The 12,840-nt window shown below is 51.1% G+C and overlaps 4 protein-coding genes across 4 annotated transcripts; 3 read left to right on the top strand and 1 right to left on the bottom strand.

The window, feature by feature from the left end:
- Positions 1–253: 253 nt before the first annotated feature.
- Positions 254–1,309, top strand: MRS44_004120 (uncharacterized protein; the record flags this gene model as incomplete). The annotated part of the gene is made up of 1 exon (XM_046281662.2): positions 254–1,309. The coding sequence occupies one exon, from the start codon at positions 254–256 to the stop codon at positions 1,307–1,309; it is 1,056 nt and encodes a 351-aa protein (XP_046125581.2).
- Positions 1,310–2,468: 1,159 nt separating this feature from the next.
- On the bottom strand, positions 2,469–6,447 carry MRS44_004119 (uncharacterized protein; the record flags this gene model as incomplete). Its single annotated transcript, XM_065622064.1, has 4 exons — positions 2,469–3,302; positions 5,240–5,690; positions 5,751–6,045; positions 6,111–6,447. The coding sequence occupies 4 exons, from the start codon at positions 6,445–6,447 to the stop codon at positions 2,469–2,471; spliced, it is 1,917 nt and encodes a 638-aa protein (XP_065478136.1).
- Positions 6,448–6,924: 477 nt separating this feature from the next.
- On the top strand, positions 6,925–9,043 carry MRS44_004118 (uncharacterized protein; the record flags this gene model as incomplete). Its single annotated transcript, XM_046274249.2, has 2 exons — positions 6,925–7,327; positions 7,386–9,043. 2 exons carry the CDS (start codon positions 6,925–6,927, stop codon positions 9,041–9,043), a joined length of 2,061 nt encoding a protein of 686 aa, XP_046125578.2.
- A 958-nt stretch (positions 9,044–10,001) lies between these two features.
- Positions 10,002–12,452, top strand: MRS44_004117 (uncharacterized protein; the record flags this gene model as incomplete). Its single annotated transcript, XM_046282728.2, has 2 exons — positions 10,002–11,234; positions 11,286–12,452. The coding sequence occupies 2 exons, from the start codon at positions 10,002–10,004 to the stop codon at positions 12,450–12,452; spliced, it is 2,400 nt and encodes a 799-aa protein (XP_046125577.2).
- Positions 12,453–12,840: the final 388 nt, after the last annotated feature.

The following is a 12,840-nucleotide window of genomic DNA, read 5'->3' as shown; positions in this document are numbered from 1 at the left end:
ATTGGCCCCGCGAGTTGCACCGCCTCGTTTGTTTCCAACCGCTCGCCAGGGCGGACTTCTTTGCGGTTGGCTAGAATAATCATCCCCGCGCCCAAGCAGAATCAAGACATCCCTGTTGGTTGCCTCGCCAAGTTGTCATCAGTTTTGTACTTTCCCCATCTTTCAGGTCGGGCTTCTGTGCTTCTAAAAAGTACCGCAGGTTCTTCTTACAACAGGCAACATGGAACCACTTGGTCACCAGCGTCAGTTCACAATGGACCCGCCATCAGCGACGTCTCTCCATGCCAGCGGACAAGCCAGCAACGAAGACATCGAGGCATCTTGCAGCATTACACAGAGCGGGGTTGCCAGTTCTCTGCCCCTCAGCCCAGTTCTCTCTCCAGACCACCAGGGTGTCAAACCTCATTCATCTTCGGATGAGACCACAGAGCAGGAGACCGAACTATCTCCATCTCAAACAATTGGGGCATCCAAGAAAGCAAAACGGGAAAAGCAGCGCGAGAAAAGAAGACTGAAGAGAGCTTCAAAGCGTGCTGCAACGGAGGTTGGTCAGGACAACACTGAAGTGTCTAAAAAGATGCGCCACCGTCCAAGCCCAGCACAGAGGAGCGCGTCGGCGTTGATGCGACTGGACCATTTGTCACGTTTGTTTCCCAAACCCTCGCTGCTCTCCGCTCTATCTCTGGATCATGCAACGGCAGAAGCCATGCTAAAGGCGGCGGAGAAAACCTGGGGTGGCAAGAGACGGAAGCGAACCTTTCGTTCAACACAAGAACTGGATCGTTTTGTGTCGCTCAAAGATGGTGAGCTATGCTATCTCAAGACTACTTTACACCGCGTCTCCGTGCTGCGACAATTACCGTCTAAGACTCATGACCCAAGGGCCCGCGAAACATTCATCTCCTCCTTAGGGCCTCTTTTTCGGGCTTGGGAAGCTTACGAAGACACGGAGATTGAGAAGCATGAACTCTTTGAGGAGGCTGTTCGATTCTATACCGACATCATCACTCCCTGTCTCGAGGCCCAAGTGGCTCAGTTACGCCAGAGATTGGGCTCGGCGTGCATCCTGAAAGAAAGACTGGACAAAGCGGAAGCTCAGTTGGCTGACCGGGAGGAGATAGAGTATCGCTTGCTAGCTTTGGTGGAAGATCGGACGTACATTCTGCCGACCTGTCCAGCTTGGGACTATCTGGGCAAGGAGATGGAAGAAATTCGGAGGACTCTGGATAAATCAGAAAGTCTGGCGGACCTGCGAAAGGAGCGGGAGCATATCATGGTCGAGTATATGCGGTCTTTGGAGTGGGAGTAAAACAAGCAAATGAGACCGGATACGGGTCGCTTCACGTACAAAGAATCACGACAAACGGAGCTGGTGGCATATTGATAGTGTTCTTACGAGGTAGCGAGCAAGGAACATTCCTTATGAATATGTTCTGCTGGAGTCAGCTGCATTCAAGGCTTGCGTTTTCTGCTCAGAAGCGAGGCATCAGCGTATTGAAATAAAAGTAATTGCATTCATTAAAAGGTAAAGGCTTAGAACGCGTTGTGTGTGTATGAGAAATCTCAGTCTAAGTGGATCAGATTACTACAGTTTCCGTCGGTTATAACATTAAATGGTGTAATGTTATTGTATGGTTTTTTCTTACGAGAAGATATATTCCTTCACTTCCTCCTTTGGCTTATTATCTATATCTTTATCGTCTCCCTTCTCTTTCTTCATCAAAATGGCTACCATCATATAATGAGTCCCGATCTCCCTAGTGGGAAGATGCCACAATCCGTTGGCTCATGTGGGTTTGGTGAGTGTGCTGTTCGGCCCATCCGACTGTGTTGCTAGCCTTGGTCAAGGGCCAAGACATATACCCAACCGGAAAGGTTTACTTGTGCCTATCCTAATTGGAAACAACACAGTCGGATGAGCCGAGCAGCACACTCACCAAACCCACATGAGCGGGCCGTAATTTCAACAGAGGCATTCTAAGCCCCCCCGAAGGAAATACCCCTCGGCCTCTATCGACAGCGTAATCCCCCATTGCCCATTCCAGGGCCAAACCAGCATGGGCATCGTCGCAGAAATAGCACTCAGCGTCCTCTAAGATAACTTAGGGGGCTTCTGACCCTCCTTAGCTTCTGACCCCTCTGAGTGCTCTGGAGAAAGACAAGGTCTACTATCTAGGTGTCAAAACTTCTATGTTTAGTTAACTGATTGGCTCCTCGATCAGTTAACTAAACATAGAAGTCTTGACACCGAAACAGTAGACCTTGTCTTTCTCCAGAGCACTCAGAGGGGTCAGAAGCTAAGGGGCTCAGAAACCCCCTAAGTTATCTTAGCTTTCTAACATGACCGATGAATCCTTCACTACCACACATGAAATTAGTCCTTGTTCATACCTCGCAGCCGGTTGGTGGTAAGGGGACAAATAATGCTCCTCACATCGCCCATGCCGGACAACGAAGTGTGAGTGGTCTCATCCGTAGTCCTCTCCCTCGTGGTTGTCCTCCTGTCGTGCTTGCTTTCGAGGGCGTCCTGCCTTCCGTAATTCTGTTTTGTGATGCGCTTCCAATAGTTCGATGCGGGCCAGAGCAAGTCCACATTGGCAAACATATGAACTTCCAGGAAGAGCCTTGCAGGTGCGTCGGCGATGATGAGCCACAAACTTGTCCCATCGTGCGAAAGTCTTGTGGCAAACACACTTGTAGCTCGAGGATGGCTGGTTGCGTTCGATATGTCGGCACTCTTTTTCATGGCGCTTCAGGCTTCCCGCGTCGAAATAACACTTGCCGCAGCCAGTTGCCAAACAACGATGGCGCTTGCAAAGCTTTGTGTGGGATCTGAAGCGGTCTGCGCTGAACTGCTTGCCACAAATCACACACCCTTGGTATTGCGGTGGGGCCAAAGAGAAGTTGAGCTCGAAAGACGGGGCACTGGATACAGAATTGGGCGTGTCGGTAGGAAGAAGTGGAGGACAGGAAGAGATTGCCGAGGAGGGAGAGCGAGAAGACTGAGAAGATTCCAAGCAAGGACCAAGGCTACCTAGAGGCGCAGGAGTTAATTCAGAGCCCGAAGTTCCCAAGCGCACCTCCTCAGACAAGAGAACGTCCGAGGTGGAGACTGGGGGACTGAGTCTTGACATCCACTCCAGATCGCACTTCCAAAAGCCAATGTCAGCGCAGAAAGTGTCGGATGATGACCCTGTCAGAAAGTCAAGTACGCTGAGGTACGAAAACTGATCTATTCGATGTCCATGGTCTTGTCCAGAGATGGTGAGAGCGCGGAAGCCTGTTCCGCACTGCTCGACAAGCTATTGGACTTTCAATAATGGGCGGTAGCCCTCCGAGTAGTTAAGCGGGAAGACCTAGCAACACGGGATAATTAGGGATAAGCGTCAAGAGAATAGATAAAGCAGAACTTACTATTCTTCGATTTTTCGCTGGAGCGACTCCAGCATGAGAGATCCGTGGAACCAGGACAGTGTCGTACAGGGGGTTAAAGCTACCTAGCCTTGGGGCATGAAAACGGTACTTGAAAGGGCCTTGTTCTTGTGAAATGAGCCCCCCTCAAGCGGGGTCGCTCTAACCAACACATAGGTAGGTAGAGGAAAGGCCGAAAGGGAGGGAGCGAAGGACTGAGGGGTATTTATGATTGTTTAGGCTTCGGGGACAATTACAACTTCTGACTAAGCGGGGCCAATTTCTGAGACCTATAACTGTGAATCAGGCTGTAAGCTACAGACTTGATTTTCCAGCCAGGCTCTGAACGAAGGGGCAAATTTCTTGCGCCACGTCATAAAGGCGATGTTAAACTTCGCTCAAAATCTTTCAGCTGGCTAATGAAAACAACTCTGCACCACAGTAGGAGACTTGGCTGGATAATCCAGACACGTTTCAACCCAGCCTTTGTGCCTGTGGCTTCCTGGCGACTGAAGCACGGGGCCAATTTTGAGATCCAGGTAATTTAGGTCAACGGGGCGGATTTCCAAGACCAATCAATGGGCACCGTCAGCCTCAGGCATTCACCTTTGGCCAAATCAGGCTCCGGTTGGGCGAAGGGGCCAATTTTGTGCTGCATTGGCAGTGCTGATGTCTCAGTGTGCCCGTCTGGGCTGACCACCCAACTTAAGCCATGCCATATCGGACGAAGCTTCGAGACCTATCGAAAATTAGATGATGTTAGCAGTTGAATGACGGTCCGGGCCTCGCTTTTGTTCTTGGCGGCCCGTGATCGCGGCGTCAGGCACCCACCTCAATGTCAATTTCATCTGCCTTCTTCAAAATACCCATAACGCGCCTGCTATCTATACCTCGACATGACGTATTCTACCTAGGCAAGTGACTCGAGAGATTATTACAGTTATGGGTTATGGCCGAGAACATGCCAACCTCTGGGCAGAGCCTCATGCCAAGACAAGGCAGCGGGCGAACCATGGGCCGCATGGGTTGGTGGCTCGCGGGGTCGGATCGCTTTGAGAGGGGCTTCAAGGATGGTAATAATACATCAAACTTTTCTAAGTTCACTCTCCTTTGCTACCTATACCGCATCCTCTCAACCAATTCAGACAGAGCTAAGACATAGTTTGCCCGTGCTCCTCACTTTTCCTCTCCTATTACCCGTCATAATAATATCTTTAACCAAAAGGACTGTCGTATATGGGATTGGGTTTGCGTTAGCTCTGTCTGACATAGTTGAGTGCCTATGGTATTCCACTTGGCTATCCCCTACACTACCCATTGACCAGGTCTCGTCTGATAGATCCGATTCGTCATCTTCTGTGGAACGCAATAAACTACTATGTCAACAGTAAAAGTGAACAATGCCTGTTAGAAGCTACCGAGGCAATATGGGTCATATGGACTGCTTCGTATTTCTCTCGGGAAGGCAGGAGATGGGGAGCTTGACTACCCAGATGGTTTTGTTAATTTTTTTTACTCTTTATCATTATATACAATGGCAAGTCCGAAAGAGGCCATCGCCCACAATCGGGCACAACATCGTTGTTAATACACAACGCCGTTAGAACTCCAAACCGTAAAACCCTGCAACCTACAAATCAATATCTGTTGTAGATGACCCTCGCCGCCCCCTTCCATAATATTGCTCTACGGACATCGGCCTAGAACGCCTGAATCTGTGGGCACGATAGCTTGGGCGTGAGTGATGAAGAAGATCACTGAGCCATGGCCACAGGACATCCTCTGCCCACTCTCTCAGAAGATGCAGACAGGCAATGATTTGGTAAACCTCCTGCATGCCCGACGTGGATCCAATCTTGATCTGGTGCCAGATAGTCGTATTTTTCCTCTCGTGCGTGGTCACCACAAGGTTCCACTCGTCGTCTTCAACAAGGATTGCCGGGAGAAATTCAGGCAGGCTGGGCTTCGGGTCTTCTTCCCAAGCACCGACGGTGCAAACCTTCATCAAATTTTGCAAGCACGCCCACCGTGCAGACTCCCATGCCCCGAGGTCCAATATATCACCCCCAGTGTTGATGCTTAGAGCTAGTGGGAAATGTGTAAGGGGTTCAAAATTCGTGTGGTTAATTTTGGTACCCGCAGGGCTTTCATAAAGTCGATCAATCTCATTTCTTTCCTTCGCGTAGAGTTTGCTGTCGAGGTGTAGGTAAATGCAGAAGTCGGCCATTCCTTTGTCGCCAAAACCTGCATTGAACTTATCAGAAATAGATGCCATGGAACTATACAACATAGAACAGTTAGATGTGTGACAAGGTCATTGAGGCATGGGAGGTTCTCACATCTGAAGAGAATTCGACATAGTGAGGTAGCCATCCGGTCGCTCAAAGGCTAAGGCAAGAACTCGGCTGTTGACTCCCATGTCCATGTTGGCCCTCCAGCCGCAAGAATCCTCGATGTGGGTATATTGGGTATTTTTGAAAACGATCTTCCGTACTTCTTCCGGGGAGACAATCTCCCCAAGATCCTGTCGTTCTTTAGAGTAGTATTTGTTACTCTTGGATCCTTGTCTGGCCCACTCCATCCCTTCGTCCTTGAGCTTGTTGAAGCGGCGTCGAGCCGAAGTCGGTAAAATGCCTATCCCGTTGCTGAATTGTCGGATTTGCGCTTCTTTACCCTAAACCACTGATCATCCGCGCTACCTATCCAGGAGTTGTCTGATAAGTCCGATTCGTCGTCCTCTCTCGGCAGGGTAGGGGAAGGAGAGCTTGACTCTATTGGTGCTGTCTGCTCGCGGTCGTTGCTGTGAGATCCAGTCTGGGGCTCTTCATGAGTGTCGGGTAGGTGGTGAGTGGGTCTTTCTATTCCGGAGGCAACGGGAGTGCCATCATCAGTCCTCGCGGTGGGTGATTCGGGTGACGATGGCTGAAGTCGACGCCGCTTAGGAGGTGGGCTAGAATCTGCCACCACAGGGTCCGGGTGGTTGTCACGATCTGATAGCACCGTGTCGAGCCAGGTAGTAGCTAGATGGCCTGACATTGGGAGAGTAGAATCCGCGCTTGAACTGATTCATGGAGCCCCTGATGCTAGATTGGCGCTCGGGGAAGAGCAGATTGTTCTCCACAAAGCGGGGTGGAATCAAATCTCGCTTAAGGCGCTGGCTCACGTGATTGACGTTCACGTTTACGGGAGTCAGGATGAATACATACCGAGTCCAGGGAGCCTATTAAAGGTATCTTTTGCTTTCGTTATCTAGATTCTATTTATTAAAATCTTTAATATTGTAACTAATGCTTCCCTGCCAAATCTACTTAGTAATAACAAATGAGTACCCTCTGACACAAAATACAAATGGAATGACAAAGGCAGAATTTACATGCATGCCACTCCATTAGGCACAATGCATGGCTGACAAGGCGGATTTAGTCCTAACCCAAACAACGATAAAAAGCCTTGCAGATCCCAACTGCGGTTTAGATTTACAGTTGCCTCCCTCTACAGCCTATTGAGTTTACAATGGCAATTTGCACCATCTGCAGCAACGTGGTCGTGGCGTTATACCCCAAACTTGACGGACTAGAGCCCCGGCGGAGCACTGAGGCGACTTATCCATCGTACGATGCAGCTGCAGTACAGAGTTGCTGGATCTGCGCCAAGTTCGCCGACTGGCTGAAGGATGACGATGACGAAGCTTGGCAAGCGTGGTTTCAAGGCCCTTTGACGAATGTATTCCGGGTCGAAACATGCGCTTTGATTGGAGATGGATCCTCTGATCCTAGTTCTGTTGACATGGAAGAGGATCTCCCCGCTGACAGTATCGGCCGGCGCAAACTTCGCATCAGTAGCATGTTCCTATGGCGCTGCCTTGACAGCGAAGAAGCTGGATGTCAAATCCAGCTAAACTTCCTCAGAGATACAGGTAAAACTCCTGGCGTAGCAGATGTCGATAATGAGAGCGATAGCTAAGCAATGCGCAGATTTTCAGGGCCCGGATATGTATGCCAACCAGAAGAGCCCACCCGGCGTGGATATTGAAAGGGTCCGTGAATGGATCAAGGGATGCGAGAAAGACCATAAAAATTGCGTCTTATCCCATCGAATCTGGTACCCAACCAGACTGTTGGATCTGGGGATGCCAGGAGCCACCATGAAACTCATCATCGCCAAAGAGACCTCACCTACCGGACCGTACATGACACTGAGTCACAGATGGGGGAAACATGTCTATGAGCAGCTCACTTCTCAGTCAGAAGGCCGCTTTAAGGCGTCTATCGACATTTCGACACTGCCACGAGTTTTCCAAGATGCAATCGATATGACCCGCAAGCTCAATGTTCGATACCTGTGGATCGATTCGCTGTGCATCAAGCAAGATAAAGAGTGTGGAGACTGGAAGGTTGAGGCCTTACAGATGGGCAATGTGTATGCTCACTCATACCTAAACTTGTCAGCGTCCTATGCAACCGAAGGCAATGACCCCCCGCTCTTCGCCCCCGGACCGTTGGACAACACTTATCCATGCCAGCTGGCAGTGGAATGTGATGGGCCGTTGAAGAAGGACTATGTGCTAGACGGAGACCTCTGGGCGGATGAGGCTCTTGAGGCGCCATTGATGGGCAGAGGCTGGGTCTTCCAAGAACGGTTTCTTGCCCCGAGAGTTTTACACTTTGGTAAACGACAGCTGGCCTGGGAGTGCAATGGACTGGATGCGCTGGAGATGTTTCCTCACGGCTTGCCCAAGGGCTTGGGAACGTTTTCGAAGCAGCAAGTGCACCTAGCCGTAACTCTCCCAAAGGAAAGTACTAAACAGGCTGATTTCTGTCGAGTTTGGCACGACCTGGTCTCAAAGTACTCGGCTTGTTCTCTCACCTTTCCATCGGACAAGTTGGTGGCTTTTGCAGGCGTCGCCAAGATGATAGAAGCAGGCCGGAGAGACGAGTACATTGCCGGTGCATGGCAGAGCACCTTCTTGGTCGACCTGGCTTGGTTTCTTACCGAGTATATAGAAGGCTTGACTCCAGTCAGTGAGACAGCAACCCGTGCCCCCAGCTGGTCATGGCTCTCCCTAGATGGGGAGATATGCTTCTATCCCAAGATTCCTTGGGCTGACAAACTTACTATATTTGCCAGTGTTCTAGACATACCAGCTTCCGATGACGTGGGAAGCTCAGCATTGGTTGCCCACGGAGCCATTCGACTGGAAGGGCTGCTGCTTCAAGTTGAAGACGTAATCTATGGGGAGTCGGAAAATGTGGTCAGGAAGTTCACTGTGTACGGGCGCGAGTTTGAACAAGGACCTAGTCCAGAATCCACGCGCCTGGATCCGGACAGACCCAAGCCTGACATTGAGCGTCTGATCAGGGATGGGAATCTGTGGTTTGTTCCCTTGTACGCGAGCCAAGCGGCCATAGTCGCCATCCTGGTTTCCGCAATAGGTACAACGGGCGATTATCGTCGTGTCGGCGCAGCTCAGGTCCAGTGGCTCAAGATCCTGCACAAGAGGGAAGGACCTCATCTGGATGGTTGGACGCCACTCAGTGGGAGCTCTGCTGTTGTTCATAAGGCTGCTGCGAATCTGTATCGTGACATAGAGGAGGAATTGGAAGACGGCGAAGATGTATTTAATCTGATCTGATTATTACAGTTTGACGTGCAACTATTTTCTTTTTATGCGGATGTTCATTAACGGGGTGTAGATAAAGTACCTAGTTAAGCTGGCCGAGGACTCGGATGCAAAATGAGACCATGTTCTCGAATTAAAAGGGTTTGATTATTAAAATAGACGTCGAGATATCTGCCTTGCGAAATTTATCAATCCTCTCTAAGTTTGGCCACACACGTGACTGCCGGACGACGCGTATGTAGGATCCCTGAAACGTGATAAATTAACCCAGGGTCAGCCATGTAAACGGCCCTTTATGCTACGCGAATCCAAACACAGAACCCTGATTGCTGGAAATACCGTGCACGAGCCCAGGGAAAGGTTTTATCCTCTCCACTCGAGATGCACAGATAAACTGGTTTCAGATATACAATTCCTCCATCATGCCATGAGGCCCAAGCTGGTTTGGCCTTCTTGTGCCTGTAACGAGGTCCACCAACCTCGGCACCAATAATGGCTCCGCGATAAAGGCTTACGGCATTCCTCCTTGTCGCGAGGATATTACCATGGGGCATTGGGCACGGAGAATCTCGTGCTGAGTTTCTCCGAAGAGTTTGTGGATATAATGTTCCACCGTCGCTGAAACAAGGAGTCGGGATATGGTCGATTTCGAGTCAACGCCATTGGGTCCTTGTTTCGTGTTCAGGATGAGGTCCCGAAAATTCGGGATTGAAGTGCCGTTGGCCAAGAATAGGGAATTGCTTCTAGAATTTATATAATCCAGGGCATGTTGCTCTTCCGTCGCATTAGGTAGTTTGCTTGCTCACTTCATTCTGGCCTGGCTTGCCCTTCATTCTTTTTTAGCACTGGTTGCTTGTATTTTCACGTTCTTTTCTCGCTGGTAGAGATTCATTCACCGGCACATACGTTCCTTATTCGTCACTCTTTTTTCCTTCAAGCCTAACCAGACACTCTCTCGCCGCCCGACACGATGCAGTTCAAGTTTCTCCTTTCATCAGCGGCTCTGCTGCTGACTGGATTCGCCCAGGCCCAGTCAACCGCCTATACCGACGCCAACTCTGGCATCACGTTTCAGTCATGGACCGACCCCAAGAGCAACGCCACCTTTGGTATTGCCCTCCCCGAGAACCCCACCACCGACTTCATCGGCATGTTTTCTGCCCCCATCACCAAAGGCTATGCTTCCATGTCTCTGGGTTCGTCCATGGCCAAGAAGATTCTCATCGTAGCTTGGCCCAACGGTGACGCTGTCGTCTCGTCGTTGCGAAAAGCCAGTGGATACTCCAACCCCGATGTCCTCGACGACAGCTCTGTTGTCCTCTCGCCCATCGAGAAGGGAACCACCGTGGGAGCATCTTCCTTCACCTTTACCTTTCTGTGCAAAGGCTGCATCAAGGACGACGGCTCGTCTTTCAAGGCAAGCGATTCCCCTGGTATCTTGGGATTTGCTGTGAGCGACACTGCCCTCTCCAGCCCTGAGTCCGCCGACGGTGCGCTCAACTACCACGGCGCCGGCTTTGGTGGTTTCTCTCTGGACCTCGCCGCCGCCAAGTCATCAAAGTTTAGCTCCTGGGCCGAACTTGCTTCTGATGGTACATCCAACACTGGCCCCAGCACAGGTGGTGGTTCCGCTGGCAACGTCACCACCATCGTCTCCAACGCAACTTACGACTACATCGTGGCGGGTGCCGGTGCTGCCGGCTTGATCGTTGCCGAGCGATTGGCAGAGTCCAAGAAGTCCGTCCTCCTTCTCGAGCGTGGCAAGGCCTCTTTCTACTCCTCCGGTGGCCGCGCTGTCATGGACTGGAATGACACCGTGACCCAGTACGACGTCCCAGGAATGGGTTACTACCTCACCACTGCCGCTGATACCAGCGCCTACTGCACCGACACTGCAAGCATGGCTGGCTGCATCCTTGGAGGCTCGACTTCCATCAACGCCATGATGTTTGTTAGGCCCCAGCCCGTCGACTTCGACGACAAGTGGCCCACGGGCTGGAAGTGGGAAGACGTCCAGGCTTCAGCTGAAAAGCTGTACGAGCGCACGCCTGGTACTACCTCTCCTACCAAGGACGGCAAGTTGGTGGACCAAGGAGCTTGGAATGTGCTGAGCAAGTGGCTCTCTGGGAACAACTTTGTGGAGGTTGACGGCATCGAGCAGTCGGACAAGAAGCGGTCCGTCTTTACTCACCCACCTATCATGGTAAGTAATCAGTGGCACTATATGCGCAAGAGCAAACACTAACATCACTAGGTCAACAATGGTCTGCGTGCTGGTCCTGTGCGTGACTACCTTCCTCTCGCTCAGGCTCTTCCCAACTTCAAGCTTCAGCTCAACACCAAGGTTCTCCGTGTCATCCGAGAGGGCAGCACAGTCACCGGTGTCGAAGTCGAGACTGGACCTACCACCCGCCAGATCATCAACCTCAAGGCCAACGGTGCCGTGATCCTCGCCTCCGGTGCCCTTTCTACGCCTCGAGTTCTCATCAACAGCGGAATCGGCCCATCGGATCAGATCACAACCGTCTCCAACGGTAGCACCCGCATCACCCTACCCGCCAAGAATGACTGGATCAACCTCCCCGTTGGAAAGCACCTCATGGACCACCCCATTTTCACTGCCACATTCAAGACCAAGCAGTCACTCGCGGCTCTGCCCAGCACCGAGTTCACCGACCCTAGCCAGACCAACATTGACCTCTACGCTCAGGGATCAGGTCTGATGGCACAGTCTGGTCAGCGACTCATCTTCTGGTCTTCTGTCAAGAGCGAGGCCGACGGAATCGAGCGATATGTTCAGGGAACTTGCAACTCTCCTTCCAACGACACCATTAAGATGAAGATTTACCTTACTCACGGTGCCACTTCGACTGGGTCCTTGGGTATGACCAGTGCTGGAGCTACCAAGCTTATCTCGGAGCCGTATCTGAAGACCGATGGTGACAAGGAGGCCATCATCACCTTCCTCAACCAGCTTATCTCTTACGCCCAGAAGCCCAACAGCACCCTGACCATCGCCTCAAACACGACTGCTGAGTCCATCATCTCCGACTACACCACTGGCTCTCACTTTGTCGGAACTGCCAAGATGGGCACCGAGAACGACGGCTCCAGTGTTGTGGATGTCGACACCAAGGTCTGGGACACCGATAACCTCTTCGTTGTCGACGCCAGTATTCACCCTGACCTGCCAACGGGTAACACCCAGGCCATGGTCATGGTGGTCGCTGAGCACGCTGCGGACAAGATAATCAACCGAGGCGGAACAGTCGTCACACCTACTGTTCCCACAAACGGCACTGCTTCATCTGGCACCGTTGGTGGAACTGCTTCGTCAGTCACAACTCCTTCCGCTGCGACCAAGACGTCTGGTTGCGGAGGCCGTAGACGTCGACGATCACTCCGACACCGTCACTGGTAGGAAAATGGCATGGCTCGTCAGCCAAGCTTGACGTCCTCCACCAGCGACATACGAATTTCGTGAAGTAAATATTAGAATTCACTGTATTGATAGACTTGACATCAGTTAGCTAAATGGGATTGTAAATATCTGTTATATTCAAGTCGATACTTGATAACATTGAAACCCAATGCCTTCAAACACAATGCTTTAAAACACGTTAAGCCATACCCACACATAGTTATACCTGGACTAGTGTCAGAGTCCCCTGTTTCAAGTTACCCAACCAGCTGCGAAGGCCATACGCACTAAACACAGTTTATCCCTCGTCACGAGGGACAAACGGCCCAAACTCTGACACAGTTAGCTAGTCTACCCCACAGACTGTTAACGTATCGTGTCGAGGGAG

Source organism: Fusarium solani (genome assembly GCF_023522795.1).
Source record: "Fusarium solani strain SB1 chromosome Unknown bctg00000002, whole genome shotgun sequence".
Classification (NCBI taxonomy): domain Eukaryota; kingdom Fungi; phylum Ascomycota; class Sordariomycetes; order Hypocreales; family Nectriaceae; genus Fusarium; species Fusarium solani.
This window is presented reverse-complemented; position numbering and strand designations above follow the sequence as displayed.